This window comes from Chiloscyllium plagiosum, chromosome 18 (assembly GCF_004010195.1).
Source record: "Chiloscyllium plagiosum isolate BGI_BamShark_2017 chromosome 18, ASM401019v2, whole genome shotgun sequence".
NCBI lineage: Eukaryota > Metazoa > Chordata > Chondrichthyes > Orectolobiformes > Hemiscylliidae > Chiloscyllium > Chiloscyllium plagiosum.
In genome coordinates this window covers 10898818-10913029 of record NC_057727.1, presented here as the reverse complement: position 1 = coordinate 10913029, position 14212 = coordinate 10898818, and the positions used below count along the sequence as shown (strand labels likewise).

Genomic DNA, 14212 nt, shown 5'->3' with positions numbered 1-14212 from the left:
CACCGCCTTCTTGATCTGCAATCTTCTTCCCGACCTCTCCGCTCCCACCCCCTCTCCGGCCTATCACCCTCACCTTAACCTCCCTCTACCTATCGCATTCCCAGCGCCCCTCCCCACCTTTTATTTTGGCCTGCTTGTCACACCCTCCTTATTCCTGAAGAAGGGCTTATGCCCGAAACGTCGATTCTCCTTCCCCTTTGATATTGCCTGACCTGCTGCGCTTTTCCAGCAACACATTTTTAAGCTCTGATCCCCAGCATCTGCAGTCCTCACTTTCTCCTAACATCCTTGTAAATCTTTTCTGAACCCTTTCAAGTTTCACATCATCTTTTGGAACAATGTTGCGAAACTTGAAAGAGTTCAGAAAAGATTTACAAGGATGTTGCCAGGGTTGGAAGGTTTTAGCTAGAGGGAGAGGCTGAATAGGTTGAGGTTATTTTGCTTGGAGCGTCGGAGGCTAAGGGGTGACCTTATAGAGGTTTAGAAAAATCATGAGGAGAATGAGAGACAAGGTCTTTTCCCTGGGTTGGGGCAGTCCAGAACTAGAGGGCATAGGTTTAAGACGAGGGGGGAGAAGTTTAAAAGGGTCATAACAGGCAACTTTTTCACAGAGGGTGGCGTGTGTATGGAATGAGTTGTCAGAGGAAGTGATGGAAGTTAGTACAATTAAAAACATTTAAAAGTCATCTGGATGGATATTGGAATAGAAAGGTTTTGGAGGGATATGGGCCAAGTGCTGGCAAATGGGACTGATTAGGTTAGCATATCTGGACGGCATGAACGAGTTGGACCAAAGGGTCTGTTTCCGTGCTGTATATCTCTATGATGCAATGTTTTTGGATTCTTGAGTGCAAGTGTCACTAGCAAGGCTACCATTTGTTGCTCCTAAAGCAGATCATTTCAGAGGGCAGTTAAGTGTCAACTGCCTTGCTGTCGGTCTGGAATCACACAGGGCAAAATGGAGTGGAGTGGCTGATATCTGCCCTTCCCACTCTGAAGGGATTCTCTGAATCAAATGGACTTTTATAAAGATCTGGCAGTTTCAGGATCATTATTAATACAGATTTGTCTTCTAAAATTATAGATTTAATTAGTTAACTGAATGTAAGATTCTCCCAGATGACATGGTGAAATTTGAATTGCAACTCTGAAGCATTAGTGCATGCCTCTGGATTACTAGTTGTGTAACATTACCACTATGCTACTCTCCTTGAATGCCACAAAAACTAAACTGAAGTTAAAATGATACCAGACATTACTTGCATGCAACACTTTTTTCCTATCAAGGTGCTGCCTTTTTGTCTGTTATTTTGGATATGAGTGTTTAAAATTCCTGTAATTGCTATTATCTCGGTGAAAAGTTAAACCATAAATGCCAAAATTACCTCAAACTCAACATTGCTCACACTTTAATGGTAGGCTTTTCCTCTTATGTAGCTTAATAGCAGAGATCAATATAGCACCCACATGGTAATCACCAAATCATGACCTTAATCTGGAACCTCCTCAACACATCCTTATCAGTACCACACTGTCATATGTTTACTCGTGGATTGTTGATTTAAACATTTAATGCTTTGAAAAGAGATTGGAAAATGTTACCATATTAGAACTTCTTGTATTCTGAGGCAAAAGTACTAACAATAGTCTTTACTATTCTTTGACAGCACATAGAAAATAGAACAGTACAGCACAGTACAGGCCCTTTGGCCCTTGATGCTGTGCCAACCTTTTATCCTTCAAACTGACTTACATACCCTTCATTGGATAGACACATGGAAGGTAGTACAAGAGTTGCTTAAATGTCCCTAATGTATCTGACTCTCCTACCACTACTGGCAGTGCATTCCACACACTCACCACTCTAAAGAACCTACCTCTGACATCGCTCCTAAACCTCCCTCCGATCACCTTAAAATTAAGCCCTTCTTGACAGCCACTTCCACCCTTGTTAAAAAGTATCTGGCTATCCACTCTATGCCTCTCATCATCTTGTACATCTCTATCAAGTCACCGCTCATCGTTCTTCGCTCCAATGAGAAAAGCCCTAGCTCCCTCAACATTTCTTCATAAGGCATGCCTTTTAGTCCAGGTAGCATCCAAGTAAATCTCCTCTTCCACATCCTTTCTATAATGAGGCATCCAGAACTGAACACAATATTCCAAGTATGGTCTTACCAGGGCTTTATCAAACTAGCATAACCTCAACTCAAACTCAAACCCCACTGTTAATGAAAGCTGACATATCATACGCCACCTTCGCAATCCTATCCACTTGGCTAGCAACTTTGAGGGATCTGTGGGCATGGACCCCAAGATCTCTGTTCCTCCACACTGCCAAGAATTCTGCCTTTCACCCTGTATTCCGCATTCAAATTCGACATTTCAAAATGAATCATTCCACACTTTTCCAGGTTGAATTCCATCTACCACTTATCAGCCCAGTTCTGCATCTTGTCAAAGTCCCTTTGCAGCCTACAACAACCCTCCACATTATCCACCACACCTCCAGCCTTTGTGTCATCGGCAAACTTAGTCACCCACCATCCACTTCCTTATCCAAATCATTTATAAAAATCACAAAGAGCAGAGGTCCCAGAACTGATCTCTGCGGAACACCACTGGTCACCATGCTCCAAGCTGAATACTTGCTATCTACTATCACCATGTGTCTTCTATGGGCCAACCAATTCTGTATGCAGACCGCCAGATTTCCTTGTATCCCATGCTTCCTTATTTCTGAATTAGCCTACCATGCAGAACCTTATCAAATACCTTGCTAAAATGCATAAACTCTAACTTCAATGTATTTTGTGACATCCTCAAAGAATTCAAGAAGGTTTGTGAGACATGACCTGTCCCCCAAAGCCATGCTGACTATCTCTAATCAAACTATGGTTTTCCAAGTAATCATAAATCCTGTCTTTCAGAATCGTCTGTGATAACTTGCCCACCACAGACATAAGACTGAGTGTTCTGTAATTCCTAGGAAAATCCTTATTCCCTTTCTAGAACAAGGGAAAAATATTTGGCACCCTCCAATCATCTGGTATTATTCCAGTGGACAATGAGGATGCAAAAATCGTTGTCAAGGGCACAGTAATCTCTTGCCTTGCTTCCTCTAAGTAACCTTGGGTATGTCTCATCTGGCCAAGGGGACTTATTTATCATTCTGCTTTTCAAAATTTTCAGTATACCCTCCTTCTTAACATCAACCTGTTTCACGCCGTCCTCACAAATATCAAGGTCCCTCTCAGTACTGAATACTGAAACAAAGTATTAAATTCTGGACCTCCCCTACCTCCGACTCCAGGCACAAGTTCCCTCCACTATCCCTGATCAGTCCTACCCTCACTCTGGCCAGTCTCTTTTTCCTCACCTAAGTGTAGAATGTGTTAGGATTTTCCTAAATCCTACCTCCTCAAGCTTTTCCATGTCCTTTTTTAGCTCTAAGTCCATTCTTTAGTTCCTTCCTGGCTGCCACTGACCAGGAACTCAACTGTTCTCACCACACAAACACAACAGCCGCAAGAGCAGGTCAGAGGCCAAGAATACTGCTGCAAGTAACCAACCCTCCGATTCCCCAAAGCTCATCCATCATCCAAGGCATAAATCAGAAGTGTGATGGAAGACTCCCCACCCATCCAGATGGTTGCAGCCCCAACACTCTCAAGCAGCTCAACACCATCCAGGACAAAGCAGCCCACATCAACAAACATCCACTCCCTCCACCACTGATAGTAGCAGCAGCGTGTACTGAGTATCTCCAAGATGCAACGCAGAAAATCAAATGATTAGGTAGTATCTTCCAAAACCAAATCCATCTCGAAGGACAAAGACAGCAGACACATGGAACACCACCATCTGTAAGTCCCCCTCCAAGCCAGTCACCACCCTGACTTGGAAATGCATTGCTGTTCCCCCAAAATCACATAAGCATCATTGGTTCAGACAGCATTTGCTGCTCACCCTTATTTAGCATTGAGAAGGTGATGGTGAGCTATCTTCTTGAACCAGTATAGTTCACATAGTGTAGACATATCCACAGTGCTGCTCAAGATGGAGCTCCAAGATTTTAACCTAATGACAATGAGGGAGCAGGTGATATAGTCCCAAGTCAGGAAACATGCAGCTTAGAGGGGAACTTGCAAACTATAATGGCCCCGTGCATCTGCACCTTTTTCCTTCGATGGCATTGGTTGTGGGCTTGGAATGTGCTGTCCAAGGAGCCTGGGTGAGTTACTGCAACACATGTTGCTGATGGTACACGCTGTTGTCAACGTGCATTGGTGGAGGATACAGTACCAGTCATGTAGGTTGTTTGGTCCTAGATGGGATCAAAATGTGTATGTTCGAGCTGTACTCATGCAGGCAAATGCAGAGTGTTCCTTTAAAATCCTGAATTGTGCCTTGCGAGGACAAGCTTTGGACAGTCAACAGGTGAGTTAGTCACTGACCTGCTCTTGAAACCACACTATTGATATGGTTGCCAATTCAGTTTCAGGGCAATGGCAACCGCCTAGAAGATGTGCAGCTCCATTTAAAAGGTTTTGAATCGAAGCTCCACACCAGGACATTTCAAGACACAGGCAGAAACTGAAGGAGTTGTGCATTGTCAGAGATGCTGAATTTCAGATAAGAATTTAACAGAAGTCCAATTTGTCTCTAATGTTGGGAAATGTTCTTCCACTGTCCTGATTAAAACTCCTCCTTCATTCAAAACATAAATGGTCTTTGTATTATGTAAAGGTTTGAGGTACTGGGTAAAGTTAAAAAAAAATAAGGATGATAATAGAACTGAAATTTTATAACTATCAGGAAAGACTGCAGATTCTTCCTTGCTTCACAAAATAGAAGACTAAAGATGTCTGAACAGAAGCTGGGTTAGAAAGGAGATATTGGGTAGATCTAGGTATGCTTTCACATCGGTAGTTGCTCAAAATTAGGAGTAATAAATCAAATAAGCAACTCAAGAAACTTTTTTTTTAAAAATGCAGAGATTAGTTAAGATTATGGAGTGTGCTATTACATGGAGAAAATACATGTATTTAAAAGAATGCTAGATATTATGATGTGTTGAGTAGAAGGATACATTGGCAGAATTAGAGGAAAATGGAAGAAAGAAAGGCTTCTGTGGTGCATAAACAATGACTGTAGAATGTAAATTCTATATAAGTTTTGTTTGCACAACCTTGCTGCATGCAAAATCAACTGTGGTTTTAGTTTTACAGTTGTAGCTACATTTTGTTAACACAAGCCATTGATTATGAAGTACGTTGAAACACCCCCAGGAATTTAAAGACATAATGAATGTTTTATTTTATCAAAGAAAGTATCTAACCTGTGAGGTGATCATTATTACAGCTCCCTGTTACAGGTTCAGGACTAAATCATTTTGCTCAAAGTACACAAATTGATTTTTGTAAACTTCCAAAGCATTACTCTGAGCTTCCAGCTAAAATCCTAGGCATCAGTACCTGATCAATTTCTGTTTGCCAACATAGAGTTCCAAGGACACAATATCATATCTATTACATTAATGAAACCAATCTTTACATTTTCTAATTCCACACAAGCTTATGGAATCAAAAATCTTTTAAACAGCAAACTGCTCAATGAATACAACCATTCTTCACTAGTTTCATGCTTAAAGACATAAGATCAAGCCCATAAACAAAATTGGGTTAACTGCAGAGATTACATGACCTAAACGAAAAGGAGGCGGCAGGTACAGGCTCAAAATGAGATTTTAATGGCTCAACTGGGAGTGCTACACCAAAGGTTTAATGATTGGGGGTTCCAGTAATTCTATCATTGGATTCTGCTTGCCCTGTGATGTATTTTATGAAGAATAAAGCAGTTATCAACAATATTTATTCACATCTTCCTTGGCTGGTCACCTCTGAACTGCAGATGAGATCTTCTCTTTCACAATGCTTCTAAGACGTTTCTTGTTTTGAACCAGGCAGATGTTTTAGATTTACAAGGATGATAGCAGAAATGCATGGGTATGCATATCAAGAAAGAACGAACCAACAGGTTGGGTCCTTTGTCTTGAAAAAAAGCCTGAGGGGTGACCTTGTAAGTCAAAAACGAACTTGCAAAATATGCAAGCTTTTAATAGAGTGGAAACAGCAAAGTGTTTCCATGTGTAGACAACGTAAAAGAAGAAATTGAACATCAAATTCAGAAGAAATTTAATTCAAGGGATGGTAACACGCTCTCACAAGCAATAATCGAACCAGTGCAAATGCATTTCAGAGAAAGCCAAACAAACATTGGAGAAAGGAGAAATAGATCAAAACAGTCAATTTAGATCAGAAACGATTGGAAAAGACTTGAGTGGAATATAAACATGGGCATGGCCTGATTTGGTGGAACTGCAATGTTCTGTGCCATATGACCTATTGAAATCTTTCCAAATTGGCATCTTTGATCTACAGAGAAATCGCGATTATTCAAATTTTGGATTATCCCAAGATGATTTCAGGGTCCCGCAAAAACATTATATCAAAAGGCAAGTGTATTCGATTTACCTGTAGTGAAGAACATGTGAAAACACTGCCAAAAACAAAGAAACAAAAGCAGCTCAAGCAACAGTGACTGGATATTTTTTACATAACGGTTGTTACACGGCCCTTTGCAAAAGTAAGTGTTTTACAGCATTCCTGTCACTTTACCCGGCCATTCATGAGAAAAATGGCCAAGAATGTAAACGCATGCGCGAGGCGGTGCTTCTGTCTTTCTATCGTGACACTGAGTTCCCAGATACTGACAAATGCTCTTCAGAACCTTGTTTACAGGAAATGGTGTCTTCACCACTCCTTGCCAAATGCTAATTACTGCTGCATTTTTAAAAAGTTATCTTGTGTTATCATTGCTTTATTCCGTTCATGTAAGATTTGTGTCCTCTTGCGCTCAATATATTACACAGAACATAGTACAGCGTAGTACAGGCCCTTCAGCCCTTGATGATGCGCAGACCTGTGAAATTAATCTGATGCCCATCTAACATACATATGAATAATAATGGATCAATGTATGTCCAATGCCCATTTAAATGCCCTTAATGTCAGCGAGTCTACGACTGCTGCAGGCAGTGCGTTCCACGTCCCTACTATTCTGAGTAAAGAAACTACCTCTGACATCTGTCTTATATCTATCACCCCTCAATTTAAAGTTACGTCCCCTCATGTTAGCCTTCACCATCCGAGGAAAAAGGCTCTTACTGTTCATCCGATCTAACCCTGATTATCTTACACGTCTTGATTAAATCACTCTCAAACTTCTCTCCAACGAAAACAGCCTCAGTTTCGTCATAAGGCTTTCCGTTCATACCAGGCAACATCCTAGTAAATCTCCTCTGAACCCTTTCCAAAGCTTCCACATATTTCCTAAAGCGCATTAAACTAGATTTGCCACTTCTCTGCCCAGCTCTGCATCTTATTTATGTCCCTCTGTAACCCACAACATCCTTTGCCACTATCCAAAACTCTGTTTACCTTAGTGTCATCTGTAAATTTACGAACACATTCTTCTACATTTATAAAAATGACAAACTGCAGAGGCCCCAAAGCAGATCTTTGCGGCATACCACTGGTAACTGAGCTCCAGGATGAACATTTCCCATCAACCAGTACCCTCTGTCTTCTTTTAACCAGCCAACTTATGATCCAATTCTATAAATCACCTTCAATCCTGAAACTCCGTAATTTAGGCAATAGCCTACCGTGTGGAACCTTATAAAACGTCTTACTGAAGTCCATTTCCACATCAACTGCTTTACCTTTATCCACCTGTTTTGTCACCTTCTTGAAGAACTCAATATGGTTAGTTAGGCACGACCTACCCTTCACAAAACCATGTTGACTCTCTAATCAAATTATCCTTTTCCAGATGATTATAAATCCTATCTCTTGTAAGCTTTTCCAAGACATTACACACAACCGAAGTAAGGCTCACTGGCCTATAACTACCAGGATTGTCTTGACTCCCCTTCTTAAACAAGGGAACAACATTTGCTATTCTCCAGTCTTCTGGCAGTACTCTTGTCGACAATGTTGACATAAAGGTCAAAGCCAAAGGCTCTGCAATCTCCTCCCTGGCTTCCCAGAGAAGAGGATAAATCCCATCCGGCCAAGGGGTCTTACCTATTTTCTGATCTTCAAAAACTTCCTCACTGTCAACTGAAATGCCATCTAATCTAGTAGCCTGTATCTCTGTATTCTCACAGACATTGCCCTTTTCCAATGTGAATACGGAGGAAAAGTACTCATTAAGCACTTCCCTACTTCCTCATTAAAATTATAGATTTAAACAAATTCTCCGGTAGAACACAGCATTAAATCAGCATGGCTTTCCTCGTTTAAGGTAAAATTGATGATCTGAATAATCAATTATCCGAACAAAATAGCACCCGCCCATCTCGTTCGGATAATCAAGGTTCCTCTGTATTGAGTTTCTGTGGAAATGCAACATCAAACATAAGGGTTTGAACAAAAAGGCCTGGTATTCTGCCAGCATTCAGTCTTCAATTTACATCTTATTAAATGCTGTTATTTCAATTGCAGAACAGTCAACAGTATTTAAGGGGAAGATAGAAAAGTACATGAAGTAGTAGTGAATGTGGGGTCACAATAATAGGTTTAGAGTCAGAAATGTACAGAATGGACACAGACTCCAAGTCCAACACGCCCATGCCGCACAGATATCCTAACCTAATCTAGTCACATTTTCTAGCACTTGGCCCATATCCCTCTGAGCCCTTCATATTCAAATACCCATCCAGATGCCCTTTAAATGCTGTAATTGCCTCCACCACTTCCGCTGGCAGCTTCATTCCATACATGCACCACAGTCTGCGTGAAAAAGTTGCCCCTTAGGTCTCTTTCATATCTTTTCCTCCTCACCCTGAATTTATGCCCTCTAGAGATAAGGAAAGATAAGAGGAGACTCAAGTGGAGCAGCAACAGCAAATGGCTGACTTCAGAACAGTTTATCCGAGAAAACCTATACAACTGAATCTACTCAAACTCGTACTCCTAAAAGAGATGTGATAGATTCACAACTTTTTAAATCCAAAGGTTGAAAAGATACAGGCGACAAGAATCAAGTTAACAAATCTCTTTCTTGAAGTAGGGCAATATGTGCATGGAAGAACCTATCATTTCCATCCAGCACACTATCCTGATTTGTTGTCCTATCACTATTTCTTCATGTTCCTGGATCATAATCCTGAAATTCTGTACTCAACAGTATTGTGGAATGACCTGCACATACATGAGCAATTTGAGGCAACACACCATCTCCTGAAGGGCAATTATAGTATGGCCTTGCCAATGGCATCCACATCCCAACAGCAGGTGCCCATAATAAGCTCCACTAATCTGTATTCATTGCCAGCCTTGCAAATCCCCTTTTGGGAATAACCACAACACAATAAACCACAAGCACTGTTTCTGATACCTATGAACACATTTGAATCCTAATAAAGATTTAATAGTTCACAAAAAAATTCTATGAGGAGAATTTCTCTTCCTGTTCCCCAATGTGACTGATCCACTGACCACTGGCAGAGGTAATTCTCTTATGGCGGTCTGCATTCTAATTGCTCCCTCTAACTTTTCTTAGATTTTCTTTCACTTCATTTTTTTGAAATGCAATGAGGTGTAGTAAGAATTGCTTCATATCTTTCTCAGTTTCTTCTTTCATTTTATGTATTTATACACTAAACTGAAAGAAACAGTATGCTGACGATTTCTACTACTACTACTGATCTAAGGCAGGCATTTCAAACCAGTAGAAGTTTTGACATCAGTCTACAGAAATGGACTGGAAGAGTTTAGTTGATGTTTAGTCTGTCGTTGACAGTGCATCAAGACTTTTTCTTCCCTTCAGTATTCATTGTGTAAATATGCTCAGTTTCACATTCATAGCTTTATTCTAATGTTTTGCATTTGCCCTGACAAGTTTAGTTATATACAATGCCAAATGTCACCATTCAGAATTTTCAAAATATGCTGCATCTTACGCATGAAGACAAGTAGTTTCTGATGTCACTCAATATGTAATTGAACTCAGTACCAACATTGTGCAACAAAAATGAGAGCCTTAAAAGACCATGAAAGTTCAGAATGTGCAAGCACAGGGTTGAACTGAACAGTCAAGGATTTTGAGAATTTTTTATTTAGGGAAAAAAGGCGTTTTAGAAACATTCTACAGAAAGCATAATTATTGAAGCATTCAAGTGGCATGGAGACTGAGTTAAACAGTCAAGGGGACAACAATGAAACGGTCAGGTGCTTTCAAACTTTTGCTCCCAATAGAGCAGAGGGATGAGGATATACAGTTGCAGACAAAAATCAGAGCAAAATTCCACCAAGTTACAAAGTAAAGCGCCATAGTATCTGTTTTAACTATGGAGGATGAATGTTGTCTAAGACTATTGGAGAACTCACCTGCTCTTTCTGGGATAGTGCGAAGGGACATTTTATATCCACCTCAATCTACTATCTACCATCCACAGACTACCTACTGTACTATCTTCTGGATGAGACCTCTGATAATGAAGCAAATGTCACATTTCCCCAAAGTACAACACTCAAGTAGATTCAGTGCTCAAATCTGATTAAAAGATTTGGATACACAACCTTCTGATTCAAATACTACCAGAACCAAGGTTGAAATGCACACATGAACAGCTCAAATTATTAACGATGAAATTTTCACAATAAAAATATTTTCTTTTATTTCCTCTACATGAAAAAATATTACATGGGAAATGTTACCTCTTTCTATTCATTTACTGAATGGAGTGTCAATGACAAGACCAGAAGCATTCATTTGTTCATCCCTAATTGTTCTTTACTGAAAAGTTTGCTTGTTCTTTTAAGAGGGTATTTAAAGGTCAACTACATTGTTGTTGGTCTGGAGTCACATACGAATGAAGGCATATTTCCTTCTAAGAAGGACATTTGTAAATCAAAGTGTTTTAAAAAAAAATGACACTTTAGAACTTACATGGTCCCCATTACTGTTCATTCACTGGTTTTGAACTCAATACTCAAGATGATTAGCTCAGAAGTTTGGATTACCAACCCAGCAGCTATCTTACTATTTCTTATTAAATCTTATCATCCTTACCCTTTGTAACTTGGCTTCAATTTCATTTTTAGGATCACAGTTCCCTCTCTTCACTCAATATAAAAGATTTGGTATGGAAGTCTGTTTTTCTAATTTCAGTCCTTTTCTTTAGGCACTGCATGTTTACAGCACAGAAGCTGCCTATACTTTGCTATAAACTAGCACCTATTTAGCAATGAATAAAGCAGCGCTAAATTTAAGGAGCATTTTGTGGGAACAGCAGTCGAATCTACATTGAGCTGTGCCTTGGGATAAGTTGCATCAAAATGGATAACAAAACCGAAAAAAACACTTCACTCCCCAGTGTAGATCTTCTCATGCAGAACAGAATGACAGCTGCGATTTGGGAGAAGATTGTAGCTCAGGTTGAGGATCAGGTTGTAAGTTTGCTCACTGAGCTGGTAGATGTGCTCAGACTTTTTGCCACCATGCTAGGTAACTTCATCAGTGAGCCTCCGATGAAGCGCTGGTGTTCTGTCCTGCTTTCTGTGTGTCTTGGTCTCTTGATTTCACCTCCGGTTCTTTTGAGGTTGGTAAATGGGGTCCAAATCAATATATTTGTTAATGGAGTGTCTGTTTGAATGCCAGGCCTCTAGGAATTCCCCTACATGTCTTTGTTTAGCCTGTCCGAGGTTGGATGTATTGTCCCAGTTGAAGTGGTGTCCTCCTTCGTCTACGTGTATGGATACTAGCGATAGTTGGTCATGTCTTTTGGTGCTCATGTATCCTGGTGGTTAGCTTCCTGCTAGTTTGTCCAATGTAATGTCTGTCGCAGTCCTTGCAGGGTATTTTGTATACGACATTGGTATGGGTCCTTGAAATTCATCAGGAGCTGTTTGTGTGTTGGCAGTTTTTTAGCTACCATGATGCATAGGGGCTGTAGTAGTCTCATCATCATCTGAGATGTCCTAGATGTGTGGTAGGGTCGCTAGAATCTCTGGGTATGTTGTGAATTCTTGTTTAGGTCTGTTGTGTAGGAATCCGCAGACTGCGCTAATCAGGTACCCGTTGCTCCTGAATACATCGTACAGGTGTTTTTTCTCAGCTTCTCTTAGTGCTGCAGTGCATTGTGGCTTGTTCTTTATTCTTCAATGTAGCTCCATTTGTGGGTGTTAGGATGATTGCTCCTGTAGTTCAGTATCTGGTTCAGTGTGTGTGGCGTTCCTGTAAATGCTGGTCTGCAGCTCTCCATTAGCTTTTCATTCTACTATGATGTCTAGGAAGGGGAGTCTGTTGTTGTTCTCTTCCTCTTTGGTGAGCTTTGTACCAGTAAGGACGTGTCTCATAAAATTGGTTTCATTTTATTACGACAAAAGGTGTCATCTACATCACGGACTCACAGGTTGGGCTGGATTGTGGGAACAGCTGTTCATTCTAACCTCTGCATAACTGTTTCTGCTAAGAGTCCTGATAATTGTGATCTCATAGGTGTCCTGTTGGTTTGTTTGTAGGTCTTGTCATTCAACGTAAAGTGGGTTGAAGAATGACAGCTGTCAGCACTGAAGGGTGGGCCTAAAGCAACACCCTCTTTCTTCCTTTCTCTATGGGCAAGTACCTACTTTCTGTTTGCAACAGTAAAATGAGCTTGCTAATTAAAGGTATATGGCATGATATTGCATTAGTATGCTACTTTTAAAAAAATTATTCTGGGAACATATGCACCCTTAATTCCATGCAAGTCTTGCAACAGCAAAATACTTCGATAAACTGAGTGAATTTAATTCCCACAATGGAACAGCTGGGCCATCAAGAGTGAGTTGTGCTTGAAGTGAAAATTCTTAAACGCATTAAGGATTTAAAACCAGCTAAGAGATGGCGCGCTCTCCTGTTCTAACGAACTTGAAATTCATAGCCACAAGGATAAAATTCTTAAAATGATTGACTACCAAAAGTAAAAACGCAAATAGTAAAACAAAGCCGTCACAAGATATTTCAAAGAAACTAATAGATTGAAAATATTAGGATATTCTTAGAAATTAAAGGAGCTGGCAAAATGGGGCAAGGTACAGTATGCTTTGGCAACCTCCCAACTGTCGGAAAAATTGCTGTGCGTATAACAAAGTTCACATAAAACTGCAGTGTCATTTACAGTAAAATGTTATTACAAGTGTGCGTGCTGCGGGCCGCTGGCGAGCAGTCAAGTCTCAACATAAACACAGTAGGATCACAGACCTTAGTATTTCGAAACATCCGGTCTAAGATTGGAAGGAACCTTTTAAAACAGCCTCCTTCGGGGTTTAGTGTTTTCTTGGCTGGAAATTGTTGTAAGGTACTGGCTTTGGAGGCCACGTTGTTGCACCGGCGTGGGGAAAGAGAGGTGCTGTTTGTGCGGAGGGTCGCCAGCTGGGCCGCACTGGGCCCGGGTCGGTTCACGACCGGAATCCCGAGGCCTATACCCATCACATGGCCAACCGGCCTACTCCCTACCCCAGCTCTGCCAGAAATTTGACCCTCACGTCCCCACTCACCCTAGGTCCTATTTTATCCCAATCCCTCGCTTCAGCCCCAGCGGCTGAGAGGGGAGGGGGGGGGGGGGGGGGAGAGAAGGGGGAATGGGCCTTACCCACGGCCTTCACCCTGACCCTGAGGCGTTAAATCACCGCCGCGACGACCACCCCCCGCCCTCCAAAAATCCCGAAGCCTTTCCATACCACGAATCCCCTTTCTTGAGGGAGGTATTCAACAAGTTCCCGATCTCGTTCTTCTGGCTCTCCAGATCCGGGACGCCACCTTCCGCCATTACTCTCACCGACACCGAAAGAGTGAAGAGAAGGAGCGCGAGCGAACCGAATCCTGTGGGAGGCGGGGTTGGTGGAGTGAGGGGTGAACCCCATACAACGCGCACGCGCGCCGCCGCCACCACCACCACCAACACCACCCCCCCGACCGGGCCTCCCAAATGCGCAACCGCGCTGCCACCCCACCTTTCGGGAGGGGGGGGCGAAGGGGACGAACGTCTACCACCCTCTGCGTCATTGCGTCAACCGAGGCCGTGGGGGCGGGGCGGCCGCTGTACATAAAAAAACAGTCGGTTGCTGAGCAACCACCGTCCTTTTTCCCCACCACAACA

General features: G+C 41.7%; 1 protein-coding gene across 5 annotated transcripts in view; it reads right to left on the bottom strand.

The window, feature by feature from the left end:
• usp4 (ubiquitin specific peptidase 4 (proto-oncogene)) overlaps positions 1 to 14012 on the bottom strand; it is a 100717-nt gene extending 86705 nt beyond the window's left edge. For all 5 annotated transcript variants that reach the window (XR_006314257.1, XM_043707670.1, XM_043707671.1 and 2 more), the window contains exon 1: positions 13794 to 14012. Coding sequence is in view for 4 of the 5 variants with exons in the window: in XM_043707670.1 (XP_043563605.1) it covers positions 13794 to 13882 (89 nt within the window). In the remaining variant the exon portion in view is untranslated. The remainder of the gene's footprint in view (positions 1 to 13793) is intronic.
• Between the last annotated feature and the right edge of the window lie 200 nt (positions 14013 to 14212).